Source organism: Limulus polyphemus, unplaced genomic scaffold (assembly GCF_000517525.1).
Source record: "Limulus polyphemus unplaced genomic scaffold, Limulus_polyphemus-2.1.2 Scaffold3445, whole genome shotgun sequence".
NCBI classification, from domain to species: Eukaryota; Metazoa; Arthropoda; class Merostomata; order Xiphosura; family Limulidae; genus Limulus; species Limulus polyphemus.
Genome location: NW_013669055.1, coordinates 110120 through 123193, shown reverse-complemented (window position 1 = coordinate 123193; position 13074 = coordinate 110120). Strand labels below are relative to the sequence as shown.

The window sequence follows — 13074 nt, the reverse complement described above, 5'->3', positions numbered from 1 at the left end:
TAGATTAATAACGTCTGGACTAGCTTCAAGGGAGGGCACTAGCGTCTGGACTAGTTTGAAGGTAGGTTAATAACGTCCGGACTAGCTTAAAGGTAGGTTACTAGCGTCTGGACTAGTTTGAAGGTAGGTTAATAACGTCCGGACTAGCTTAAAGATAGGTTACTAGCGTCTGGACTAGTTTGAAGGTAGGTTAATAACGTCTGGATTAGCTTAAAGATAGGTTACTAGCGTCTGGACTAGTTTGAAGGTAGGTTAATAATGTCTGTATTAGCTTAAAGATAGGTTACTAGCGTCTGGACTAGTTTGAAGGTAGGTTAATAACGTCTGGATTAGCTTAAAGATAGGTTACTAGCGTCTGGACTAGTTTGAAGGTAGGTTAATAACGTCTGTATTAGCTTAAAGGTAGGTTACTAGCGTCTGGACAAGTTTGAAGGAAGGTTAATAACGTCTGAACTAGTTTGAAGGTAGGTTAATATCGTATGAATTAGCTTAAAGGTAGATTAATAACGTCTGGGCTAGTTTGAAAGTATGTTAATAACGTCTGGACTAGCTTGAAGGTATGTTAATAACGTCTGTACTAGCTTCAATGTAGGTTATTAACTCCTGAATGTTACTAAGTCTAAGTTACCGTAAAATAGCTGCAATTGTACTTACTCTACTTGCTGCGACTGAGGGGAACCCTGACGACTGGGAATTAGCTGTTTGGACGTATCCCATGATGTCCTGGTTAGAACTGTACAAATCGATCGGTCCTGGACTATTGTTGGAAGAGAATCCATGATTATTGGCAGAGGATGTAGGTGAGGCAAAACTTGTGGATACATAGTTGTTGATGACTGTAAAAAGAAGATAGGAAGTTAGTCACTTCCTTAAGTAGTTTTAGAAAAAATGCAGTTGTGTAGACATGTGATTGTTCTCTTTTCATTGTTGTACTTCATAATACTACAAAAGTACATGTACTAAGGTATGTGAAAGGTAAAAACGAATTGGCAGCTGGAAGTGGTTCTTTAAGAAACCTTCTTTTTGTTTGTCATTCCAGTTTTGTTACCCCCTTTCCTATTCCGGTCTTCTAGAAATATGCAAGAGTTTGTTTTAGTTTCAGAAGTACGTACGATTGAAAACTCAACTGGTTAGAACTTTAGTTAACCTTCGTAGATTTAAGTTATAAAAAAATGTTGCCAGTGCAATACTTCATGTTGTAGTGTTTTATTTTATCTTTTATAAATTTAAGAAGTGTGTGTTATGTTTCTATCTATTTTGTAATTAATCAAACTGAACAGTGAAACTCCTTTTTAGGAGCTCAAGAGCATTGTTAACCTGATGATGACCTAAGGAGGTCGAAACGTTATTTGTTTAGTGTTTTAAATAAAAGTTATTAATACCCGTATTAGCCGTATCTACTACATATATTTGCTTCAACTAGGTTCGTCGTCATCATGAATGCTTATGTTTTATTGTTTCTTGTTTTGCGACCCACAGCTTGAAAATTGCTCGGTTAGCATATCAACTAATTAAATGCCTGTTCCGCCACGTTAAAGTGACATTAATAAAAAATATAAGGGTTAAGCGAAAAAAAAACAAGGGACTAAAAGTTCACAGTGACCTGTGTATCACCATATATTTTGATCTAATCAGAAATTAAAAAAATGTCACTACCTGGTACTGCTTGTGTTAGCATCGGCGGCGAGCTCTGCTGGCCATTTAGTTCCACTGTGAATATTACAAACATAAAATAGATTAGTAAACTGTCGTCAACATGAATTATACGTGATATAAATATAATGGAATAGTCCTTATTGATGCTTAAAATATTGTACAGAGATTGACTAGGTTATATTAAAACGATTTTGAAGCCTTAACACGTCATTACAGTCTTTATCGCCATGTCCAACCACACTCTAAACCAATAACTGTGCATCTTGACAATAACCCTGACACGTAATTTCTACTGGAAAAGGCTTCGTCGTAAGGCTGTCATGTCCAAAGCACGCCAATTTTCCCTGTTTGCATTCCATAATCCATCTAATTAATGAGGGCGACGGTTTCCCAGTGCCTGTTTCAACAATGCGATTAGGCAACTTGACTGGCATGTCTTTGCATGGAATAGCATGAATACATATTACATTCTCTAGCTCTTTGAGGTAGCCTTACTTTGGTGAATCCACACCCTGTTGGCCTCGTTTCTAGACGGAAATCCTTTTTGATTACGTTACGCACGGTTGCCTGGGTCACGTGGATGGCTCTTGCCATTGATCGTTGTGTTTGTGGATTTTCACCTGTTAAAATACTTGTCATTTTACTTACCACGGCTAAAGTACAACATATTGTAGATTTCTCTCTGGATGGCCCTAATGCTCCTATTTGACCCATAATCCTTTGTTTTCCGATGCCATTAAGGCGATCAATTTCCGTGTCATCACCGTAACGCCAAACAATGTCAAAATGTAGTCCTGATTCGGTGTAAATCATGGGTCGACTTCTTAAAACAAAACGGTGTAAATCATGAGTCGACTGCTTAAAACAAAACGGTGTAAATCATGGGTCGACTGTTTAAAACAAAAAAATGTAAATCATGGGTCGACTGCTTAAAACAAAATAGTGTAAGTCATGGGTCGACTGCTTAAAACAAAACGGTGTAAATCTTCGGTCGACTGCTTTGTTATTTCGACGGAACTCTTCTATAAATCAATTATTTCTTCAAATGTTTCCAGAAAAAATAAATATTCGACAATCAACAGGAGATGTGTGAAATAACGTGAAATTGGTTTAACTTTATCTTGGTTTTTAAATAGTTTAGGACATTATCGCTGAAACCTGTATTAATAACATTTGTATAGTTTTATTTTGAGTTTCAAGTATAACGTTAAATGTCTTGTCATTTAATTGTTACAAAATTATTGTATTAATAACAGTTACTTTTATACTTAAGTGCAAATGTAAAATATTTCTTTTTTTAACAGCGAATATTTCCAATTGTAACTTACTATGTAGTTTACGGAGGGCTGAGCACGTTGTATTAAAACAATTTTAAACATGCAAGTCAGCAGGTCACGTGACAATCACAGCCAATATTTTTGTTTTAAGCAGTCGACCCATGATTTACACCGTTTTGTTTTAAGCAGTCGACCCATGATTTACACCGTTTTGTTTTAAGCAGTCGACCCATGTTTACACCATTTTGTTTTAAGCAGTCGACCCATGATTTACATCATTTTGTTTTAAGCAGTCGACCCATGATTTACACCGTTTTGTTTTAAGAAGTCGACCCATGTTTACACCATTTTGTTTTAAGCAGTCGACCCATGATTTACACCGTTTTGTTTTAAGCGGTCGACCCATGATTTACACCATTTTGTTTTTATAATAACAATATTTTGTTTGTTCTGTTCGTCATTATATATATATGAAAATGTTGATTTCATGCTGTTCTACAAGTATATCTGGTTATAGAAAACGAATATACATGACAAATTACTACGAGGGCGATTCTTGTTCTTCTTCATTACTAATAGGCCTAGCTTAATGTTTAGAGTGCTGAACTGTGAGTGCCAAATAAAAATAAAAGAGGCTCATTCCGCACTTTGGGGATGTGGGTACGTTGCTTGAGTGACAATCAAATCTCACCACTCGATTAGAGTAGCTGAAGAATTGGCGGTGGGCGATCTTGACTGGCAGCCTTCCCTCTAGTGGCGTGGCAAGGCCTGGCGATTAGGGCGCTCGACTCGCAATCTGCGGGTCACGGGTTCGAAGTCCCGTCACCGAACATGCTCGCCCTTCCATCGTGGGGGTGATATAATGTGACGGTTAATCCCACTATTCGTTGGTAAAATAGTCCAAGAGTTGGCGGTGGATGGTGTTAATTAGCTGCCTTCCCTTTAGCATACCAGTGCTAAATTAGGGACAACTAGCGCAGATAGTCCTCGAGTAGCTTTGCGTGAAATTCAAAACAAAAACAATTTCTTTTAGTTTATTAGTTGAAGACTTAGGGACGGGTAGCTTTACTCTGTTAGTGATATTATATCGACGTCAAAAAGTTTTAATCTTAGACTAAGCCTGAATGTAAAATCCAACATTACATGAAAATACAATGAATGTGACATAATTAAAACATTATTTAAATGGTCATTGAAGTATAATAGTGGCAAAAACGTCTTGGGTCAAAAATAACTTTTTCTTTCCAATAAAAATCTTTACATTTGTTAGAAACTCTGTAACCATTTTTTATTTGTTTCAAACTGTTTCCAAGTGACTGTTTAACCATTTTTTTATTTGTTTCAAACTGTTTTCAAGTGACTGTTTAACCATTTTCTATTTGTCTCAAGCTGTTTTCAAGTGACTATTTAACCATTTTGTATTTGTTTCACGCTGTTTTCCAGTGACTGTTTAACCATTGTTTATTTGTTTCAAACTGTGTTCAAGTGACTGTTTAACCATTTTTATTTGTCTCAAGCTGTTTCCAAGTGACTGTTTAACCATTTTTTGTTTGATGCACGTGATTGTCGCGAAAAAAAGTTTAACTAAGATCGTACACTTGAAAGCAGTTTGAAACAAATAAAAAATGGTTAAACAGTTTGAAACAAATAAAAAATGGTTAAACAGTCACTTGAAAACAGCTTGAGACAAATAAAAAATGGTTAAATAGTCCCTTGAAAACAGCTTGAGGTGATTGGTCAGATAAGTAACTGTTTTCGAATATAAAAACCATGATTTGGGGGGGGGGACTTTATTCACATTCAAGAAAAAAAACATGATAGGATAAAATAAAAAGTTCCCACTTTTTTCTTTGTCATAGTCACTCTTTTCTGGACATATTTTAGCCTCATAATTTGAATAACTTCACTTACGTATAGCTTACGAATCGGCGCTGCTGTTTCTTAGTTCTAAAAATTTAAAGTATTCTACACTGCTATAGGCCACAAGTTCCTAAGTTTAATAGAAGCAGCTAAATTCCTAGCTACTTTAATTATTTATTGGATGTATTTGTGGAGTGTAATCGTTTGCATACTCTCTAATAGTGTTAGGCACTGTACTGAAAAAAACACAACTGATTATTCGTTTCTTCTAAAAATAATAATATCGTTACATAATATTTAATAAAAAATGTAGCCCTGTACAACAATGATTGTTACTATTCCTTACTTTTTAAATTATAGATCTCGAAATTAATTTATTGAAAGTGTTAATCTGATTACACAGTGAGCATGCGCGCAATTAGCCAGTACAAAAAAAAAAAGGAAACTAAAACCTTGGTACCGATAAAGCTTGTAGGAAAAACCATTTTTAAGCTGCTGAAATGGATCTGGCAGTTATTCAAAGGAAAATTATAAATTACACATCGTTTACATGTTCTATTTGCTTAAAAAATGTATAAACTAAAATATACTTTGTCTGTAATAAAGAAAAGAGCACTAAACGTAAGTGTACAATGGAAAAGAAGGTAATGAGACGAAGTGTTTCTTTCATGTGGAAAGTAACTGTATATTATTACTGCTATTAATATTCGAATGTATTGTAATTCCACGTTACTGATAAAAGTAATACCAAAATAACGCGTTACTCCAACTGTGTTCTCTGAATTTAAGCGTTCACACCGGCGTGACATTACGTAAAGAACATCTAACTTTTGACTCTACTGCCCTCTACAGTAATATCAATGAAATATCGAGACTGGTGTAAGATGTTACAAAAGTGTACGAAGAACATGGTTTATGTGAAATTGATCATTTCCAGAAAGTTTCTCAATAAAAGGACGTTCGCCGGTAGATCAATGGTTATTTTACGGACTTACAGGGCTAAAATCTTGGGTTCGATTATCAACAGCAGACAGAGCGCAGATATTCCATTGTGTGGCTTTCCGCTAAAACATTCAGCTCAACATTCAACGTAACAGTAGAAATTGTTATATTATTGACATATAAGTAATGAACAGGTAGACAGTGTTCTCTCCTCCCCAGTGGCACAGCGGTATGTTTTAGCGGACTTACAACACTAAAACCCGGGGTTCGATACTCGTGGTGGTCATAGTAACTCATTGTGTAGCTTTATGCTTACTTACAAAAAAAACAATTGACCAATCACTAATGAATAAACAAAGTTAATGAGTGACTTCGTGGCTTTTAAATTTAGTTAATGAAAATAAAAATATAAAAATTCAAAATAACATGTTTTAAAGTTAGAATACTGAATGCATAACTATATTGAAAGTGGTGAAACTATTGCTAAGTAATTTCATTAAAAACAATTAAATTACCTTCCCTATTTTTTGTATGAGCTACGTCTGAAATAATAACATAAAATTTTACTGAAAAACAAAACTTATAATGTTGTTTTAGAGACATTATTAGCCAGTAGAATTTAGCAAAACCAAATGTGCCACGCTACAGTGACCTGAAGAAGGAACACGAAAATGTCTCGAAAGGTCATCTAACTTAACTTGTTAGACAAGTTGTCGGTACAAATGCACTCCGTACGTTTTGTATCAAAGAACCAAAGAAATTTCAACAAACTATCATTTAAAGTTATTGCACCAGAATTATTATAATAAGGCTGGTAAGATTGAATATAAATTATTTCAAGAAAGGTTCAAAGATATCAGAGTAGTTAGTTATCTATATAATTATAAGATTAACTTCGTTAAACAATGCAAAAACAGAATTTGTAGGAGGAAAGTTCGGAAGACGTCACCACATCCCGAAAAGTGTAATGGGTGTAGTTAGTATTATCCATTGCAAAGGGAAAAGTATTTTTGGGGAATGGATCTGTCATCTCTCGGAGCTCTATTTTAGACAGTAGTGTTTATGTGTTAAGGTTTTGTGTGTGAATTTCTTCATTTGTTTATAGACACATAGAGTACCGGTACTGTCACTCTTAGGCCTGGCATGGCCAGGTGGTTAGGGCGCTCGACTCGTAATCCGCGAGTCGCGGGTTTGAATCCCCGTCCCACCAAACATGCTCGCCCTTTCAGCTGTGGGGGCGTTAGGGACTAGAAGGAATGCAGCTAGTCATCACCACCCACCGCCAACTCTTGGGCTACTCTTTTACCAACGAATAGTGGGATTCACCGTCCCATTATAACGCCCCCACGGCTAAAAGGGCGAGCAGGTTTGATATGACGTGGATTCGAACCCGCGACCCTCAGATTACGAGTCGAGCGCCCTAACCACCTGGTCATGCAGGGCCATCTTTTTTTGTGTGTGTCAAGAAAATATTTTATTGCCGCATTCAGAAAACTGCGTAGCGCCCTCACGTGGAATTTTTGGGCGAACAACTATTGAACAGCAAAAGGCTTCTCGTCGAAAGCACTGTTGAAGGTTTTCTGAAGACTTATCAGCATTTTTTGTGTGTGTGTGTGAAAGCAAACGAGCGATGTGGGCAAATACAAAATTTGCTTGCTGAATAATTCTAGTATATTCCACTCATCAAAGAAAATAATAATAAGAAGAGAAACACAAAATGCTGTCTATAATCATCGTCTACACATGTTTAGCTTATAGTGTACGATTTATATAGTTAAATTATCAGGAGAAACGTCGTTTACAAAATATATTGTTCGCACCTTCTTCTCGCCCTTTATTAGTTCGATATTGATACTACAAAACGATACCTCAATAATTAAACACAGTAAAATATGTATTGGTAGAATGCTTATACAAAGAAGATTAGCAAAAAACTAAAAAGCCCAGTGCAGACGACACGAGACTTCGATACTGAAATATTTGTTTATCTGCCTAAACAGTAGTGTATAGTAGAATTTAAGCCTAACACAGATACTTGAATACTATGTGAACCCTGAAGGTTGGCACCTGGAGATTATTACTTATCTTATCCACGTGCGTGCGCGCATCTTTATTCTGAGGCAAGCTAGTGTGCGTGTAACCGCCATAGCTCCAAGAGGAAAGGACTTAGAAACCTAAAATTCTGAACCCATACTAAGTGGACTCTGAGGGTGTGCACCTAGAGAAAAACCACATAGAAAATAAGTGGTTCCTTATATTGCAAATATAAATCACAGACAGACACGCACGTGCGCGCATGCGCATCTTTTTAGTGAAGCAAGCTAGCGAAAAGCCACATAAAAAAAGAAGTTGTTCCTTATATAACAACTTTTAATATATAGAAAAGCCAGTGCGTTTTGGTAACAATGCATTCCAAGAATGGCTTTTATGTCATGTTGCTTAGCAAGAAATGTATATAGGTTACATTTTTATGTTAAAATGGGTTCAGAATACACATACTGATATAGTCATCTAGACCAATGTTTCTCAACCTTTTTTTACTCGTGGCTCCTTTTTGAGTTTGATTTATCTCTGTGGCCCCACCCTTCGTAGACGCTGTTACTTAAGAAAAAAGTTACTTTATTTCCAAACTGTTGATTTATAATATATTTATAATATTATAATGTTATTTTTACAATATTGTATTGTTTTTAAATATTTTGTTTATAATATACGGTTTAGTTATACAAGTAAATAATATTCTGTTAATCATTGACATTTTATTCAGTGTGATCCTTGAGCCTGATGAACACTTGAAAGTTTTGAATGTCCGGTTGTAGTGTGGCCAGTAATAAGCGAAGATCACCTCTCTTCGCAACATCAAGGCGGTTAATGATTTTTAATAGCAAATAGGTCACCCGACTAAATCCAAATTCAACCAGATAAGATGTGGGAAAAGCGATAAAACACAACTTTCCCTTCTCCCAGAGCTGTGGAACTTATTAGCTATTTCACTACTTATCCAGAAATAATGTTTGTCACGTTTGAATTTAGCTTGGGCTGTTGAAATATTTTATTCTGGCAGTGAAGTTTCGATGGCCCATTCAGAATTTACTGTGGCCCTCTAATTTTCCATCATTCACGTGTGGCCCTTTAGAAACATGACGTGGCCCATATGGTCCACGTTGAGAAACACGCTAGTGGTAATATAAATGTGTGAAGTAGAATTCGAATGAATCGTAATTTCACTGGATATAACATATTGAGGTTTGCAGAAGGAGTATGGTCACAGCATTTCTATAGAATGTTGCTATGCCTATTTGTACTAAATGTTTAGATTTGGCTTATATAAGATAAATAGTGAAAATACACTGATCCTAAAGTGACAGATTTTTCTTACAACAAGCAGACATTAATATAGTGTAAGTACATTGACACTGAAATATTTCTATTTGGCTTGCAACAAGTAGTTATTCATACCATAGAGTAAGTACATTGACACTAAAGTGTTAGATTTGGTTTACAACAAGCAGATATTGTAACTATAGTGTAAGTCACTGGTACTACAGTCGCAAATTTGGCTTACAACAAATAGTATTGGTATCATAGTTTAATACACTGGTAATAAAGTGTCAGATTTGGTTTTCAACAAGCAGATATTGTAACTATAGTGTAAGTCACTGGTACTACAGTCTCAAATTTGGCTTACAACAAATAGTTATTGGTATCATAGTTTAATACACTGGTAATAAAGTGTCGGATTTGGTTTACAACAAGCAGATATTGTAACTATAGTGTAAGTCACTGGTACTACACTCTCAAATTTGGCTTACAACAAATAGTTATTGATATCATAGTTTAATACACTGGTAATAAAGTGTCAGATTTGGTTTACAACAAGCAAATATTGTAACTACGGGATAAGTACACTGACATTAAAGTATCAGATTTGGCTTACAACAAACATCTTTTGTAACTATGTTGTAAGTACACTGGTACTAAAGTGTCTGATTTGGTTTTGAAAAAGCAGATATTGAAAGTATGATGTAAGTACACATATACTAGTGTTTCTATTTGGTTTACAACAAGTAAAGATTAAACTAAAAGGTTTAGAAAAAATAGGCTTAATACAGTAACCAGAGTAATTGATTCTGATATGAGTAAAAGCAACTATGTTATAATTTTGACTTTTGTTGTTATCTATAAAGATATCGTTAGAGTAAATTATTGATCACTGTATTTCGTATATCCTTTATAAACTCATAGTGTAACACGTATTCAAGATGTTTCCTACTTATTAGCCCTGGAAGAAATTCAAGTTTAAATGTATAGACTTCTTTCATCACCTTTTGCAGGCTACCAAAAATGATGATATCTTTCGCGTCAATCTTTGCATATATTTTAAAGCTATTTATATTTGAAGAAGTAGAAATTTCCTTGAAAAGACCTCTGATAAAATATTTCTCTAAAGCAAAAGACTAATTATTCTATTTACCAATCTAAACTAGAAAGTAGCGTGTTTTAAATATAGTTTACTTTCTTTACCTGGATCCTTTATAACCTAATAGGTTTAGGTTGTAGCTTTTAATGATTATTTATTGGATTATTGATGTTGGATAGGAGATCAGTGGCTATACTTTTCATCAAACTGGGAACAGATTTCATTATTTTTTCCAAAATCAAGGATAAAAATCAGGGAGAGTTTACAACTACAGACTTGAATTGATTACAATTGCAACTTTATTGAAGACTTTCTCGCACATTAAATTATTTTATAATCAGAGGGGAAACACCTTCGTCTGCTCTCTTTCTTCAGTGCTCTAAGTCGTTATGTACCGAAATTTATAATGTACAGAGAATATCAAGTGTTCTTTCTTCGAGTAGCGTAGTTATGATAGTTTGTTCTGTAATTCTATGAGACAATCACGGTCTTGGTGTTTTTCGTTTCATATTGTGGAAAGACAACGCTGTTCTTCAAGTGTTTGTATTGTTTTAAGGCAATAGTGCTAATCACACTGTTAAATTTTACACTGATGATAAAGAATGTTAATCATAATCTTGTACTGTTGATACAACAATATTTATCGTAGTATCTTTTCTATTGTTCATAAGACAGAGTTCACTGTAATGTTTTATTTGTACTGTTTATACAAATGTCACAGAACACTTTTTCAATTTTACGTTTAGTGAATATAAAAAAAATGTGCAACATAATGATTAAACATTGACTGTTGTATAATATCGAATAATAAATTAAGCACAATGCCATGATATTATTCACACACCTAAATTAATTTAGGTTACTATATGGTGAGTTAAGAAGGACTCAGAAACCCCATGTTTTAATATGGTTTTGTTTCGTATCGTGAATAAATTAAATGATCGTGAGCTACAGGGAATCTTTCAAAGTTTCTTTTTTTATTATCCCTTGCTGAACGTTTCGACTTTACGCCTTTATCTGGAGCATATATTTCATGACTTTCAGGTTTTGTTAGGGACGGGATTCATTACAGAATGTGTCTGTGACTTGTTGGCGACAAATCTCAACAATAAAGGGACAAGTCAAACGTATATACAAAAATACGTTACAATAATGGTTAAAACATTTGTATCTAGAACTTTAAATAATTGTCTCTTTTTCGTCAAAGTCCACACAGGCTGGTTCAATTACTTTAGAACACCCTTTGACAAGACAAATTATTATCCTCTATCTCTGTTATTACAATACAAGTTGTGATAAAGTCACTTACGTTACCTCGTGGGTTACCACAGCTCTATCTAGAGCTTTAAATAATTGCCTTTTTTTTGTCAAAGTCCACACAGGTTGGTTCAATTAATTCAGAACACCCTTTGACAAGATAAATTATTCTCCTCTACTCTGTTATCCCAATACAATCAGTGGGTTACCACAGTTGTATCCAGAGCTTTAAATAATACTCTTTTACGTCAAAAGTCCACACAGTCTGGTTCAGTTACTTTAGAACCCAACTGACAAGACGAATTCTTCTTCTCTACTCTGTTATTACAATACAATCTGCAATTATTAAAACTTTAAAAAGTCGCCACTATACGCTCTTTATGGCTAAGCTCATGATCACCCAGTCTAACTTCACTTGTACTTTCACTAATTAACTTGCAATAACTTGGTCGCCTATATACATATTGCACGACTGAGGCCTACAAATTTATACAAACTTGGAGATGTTATAATGTAACAATACTCACTTGAAGCAACGAGAAAAATTCAGAAAATTCGAGTAACGTGACGTCAATTCACAACAACAAATGATTCGTAAACAGTTACATAAGCAAACTTGCCATAACTATCGCTTATAAATTGAACACTCGCACTTTATAACTATCTAAATCATAACTCTCATATTAAATTTAAATGAATCGGTGGTGTATACCTAATAATGACAAAAACGTAAAAATTGAAATTTTCTCTGGACTTCACAGTCATTTATTTTATTTATAATTATGTGCACTATACTCCAGCCAGCATTACGTAATTAAAAAGTAGAAAACATTTATTTTGTATTGTTCATATAATAATGTTTATTGTAATTGTGACGGATTTACTATTATATATCTATTTTAATAACGATGTTTGTTTATATTAAATTTATGTTTAGGAATTTACATAACTTATACTGTTAAATATGTATTGCAAACTCCCTCTTATTCTCTAAAGTTGAAGAAGATTCTTGAGTGTAAGAATCATCAATACATGTGTGTACGTAAACGCTAGTGTTACCGTCAGTATTGTTACGTAAACTGAAGTTTCGAGAAACTCTCCACACGCCTATAAATATAACGAACACGACGCGTCATAAAAATAATATCTATTATTGGTTTGCTATAAACTTCGGAAGCTATATCTGTATTGTTATAACGCTTATTAATTGGAAAACTTAAGATATTTGACCAGGAACATTTATAAATTTCGAACATTACAAACCATTTAACTACAGTGGATTCACATCGGACATTAGTATTCTTTTACGAATACATTACCCAACTTCACCGGTGATCAGTGAAGACCATCGAGCTAGCTAGCTCCCTATTAAGTGAATTGTACCTACGTCAACTCGAAATGAACTCGCTCATCATGAACCCTCGATAAGATATCAAGGAAGTTCCAGACTAGAAACATGACTTTATATTGCTTGTAAGTTTGTAAAACTTTTGTATATAAATCATTGTCCGTAAAAACTATTTGTAATAACTGTCATTGTAAACTGTATTATTGGTTGTATATTAAAATATATTTGTGTTAAAAAAGAAAACTGTGAATATCAATCTAGTTGACAAATATCATAAATTGGATACATATCGGCATTTATTTAACTACTAAATC

General features: G+C 34.4%; 1 protein-coding gene across 1 annotated transcript in view; it reads right to left on the bottom strand.

The window, feature by feature from the left end:
* Nucleotides 1-618: 618 nt before the first annotated feature.
* Nucleotides 619-13074, bottom strand: part of LOC106469359 (RNA-binding protein Musashi homolog Rbp6-like) — a gene marked incomplete at its 5' end in the record, with an annotated part of 80757 nt that continues 68301 nt past the window's right edge. Inside the window, 2 exons of the mRNA XM_013929846.2 lie at nucleotides 619-836; nucleotides 1657-1710. Coding sequence (XP_013785300.2) covers nucleotides 625-836; nucleotides 1657-1710 — 266 coding nt within the window. The remainder of the gene's footprint in view (nucleotides 837-1656; nucleotides 1711-13074) is intronic.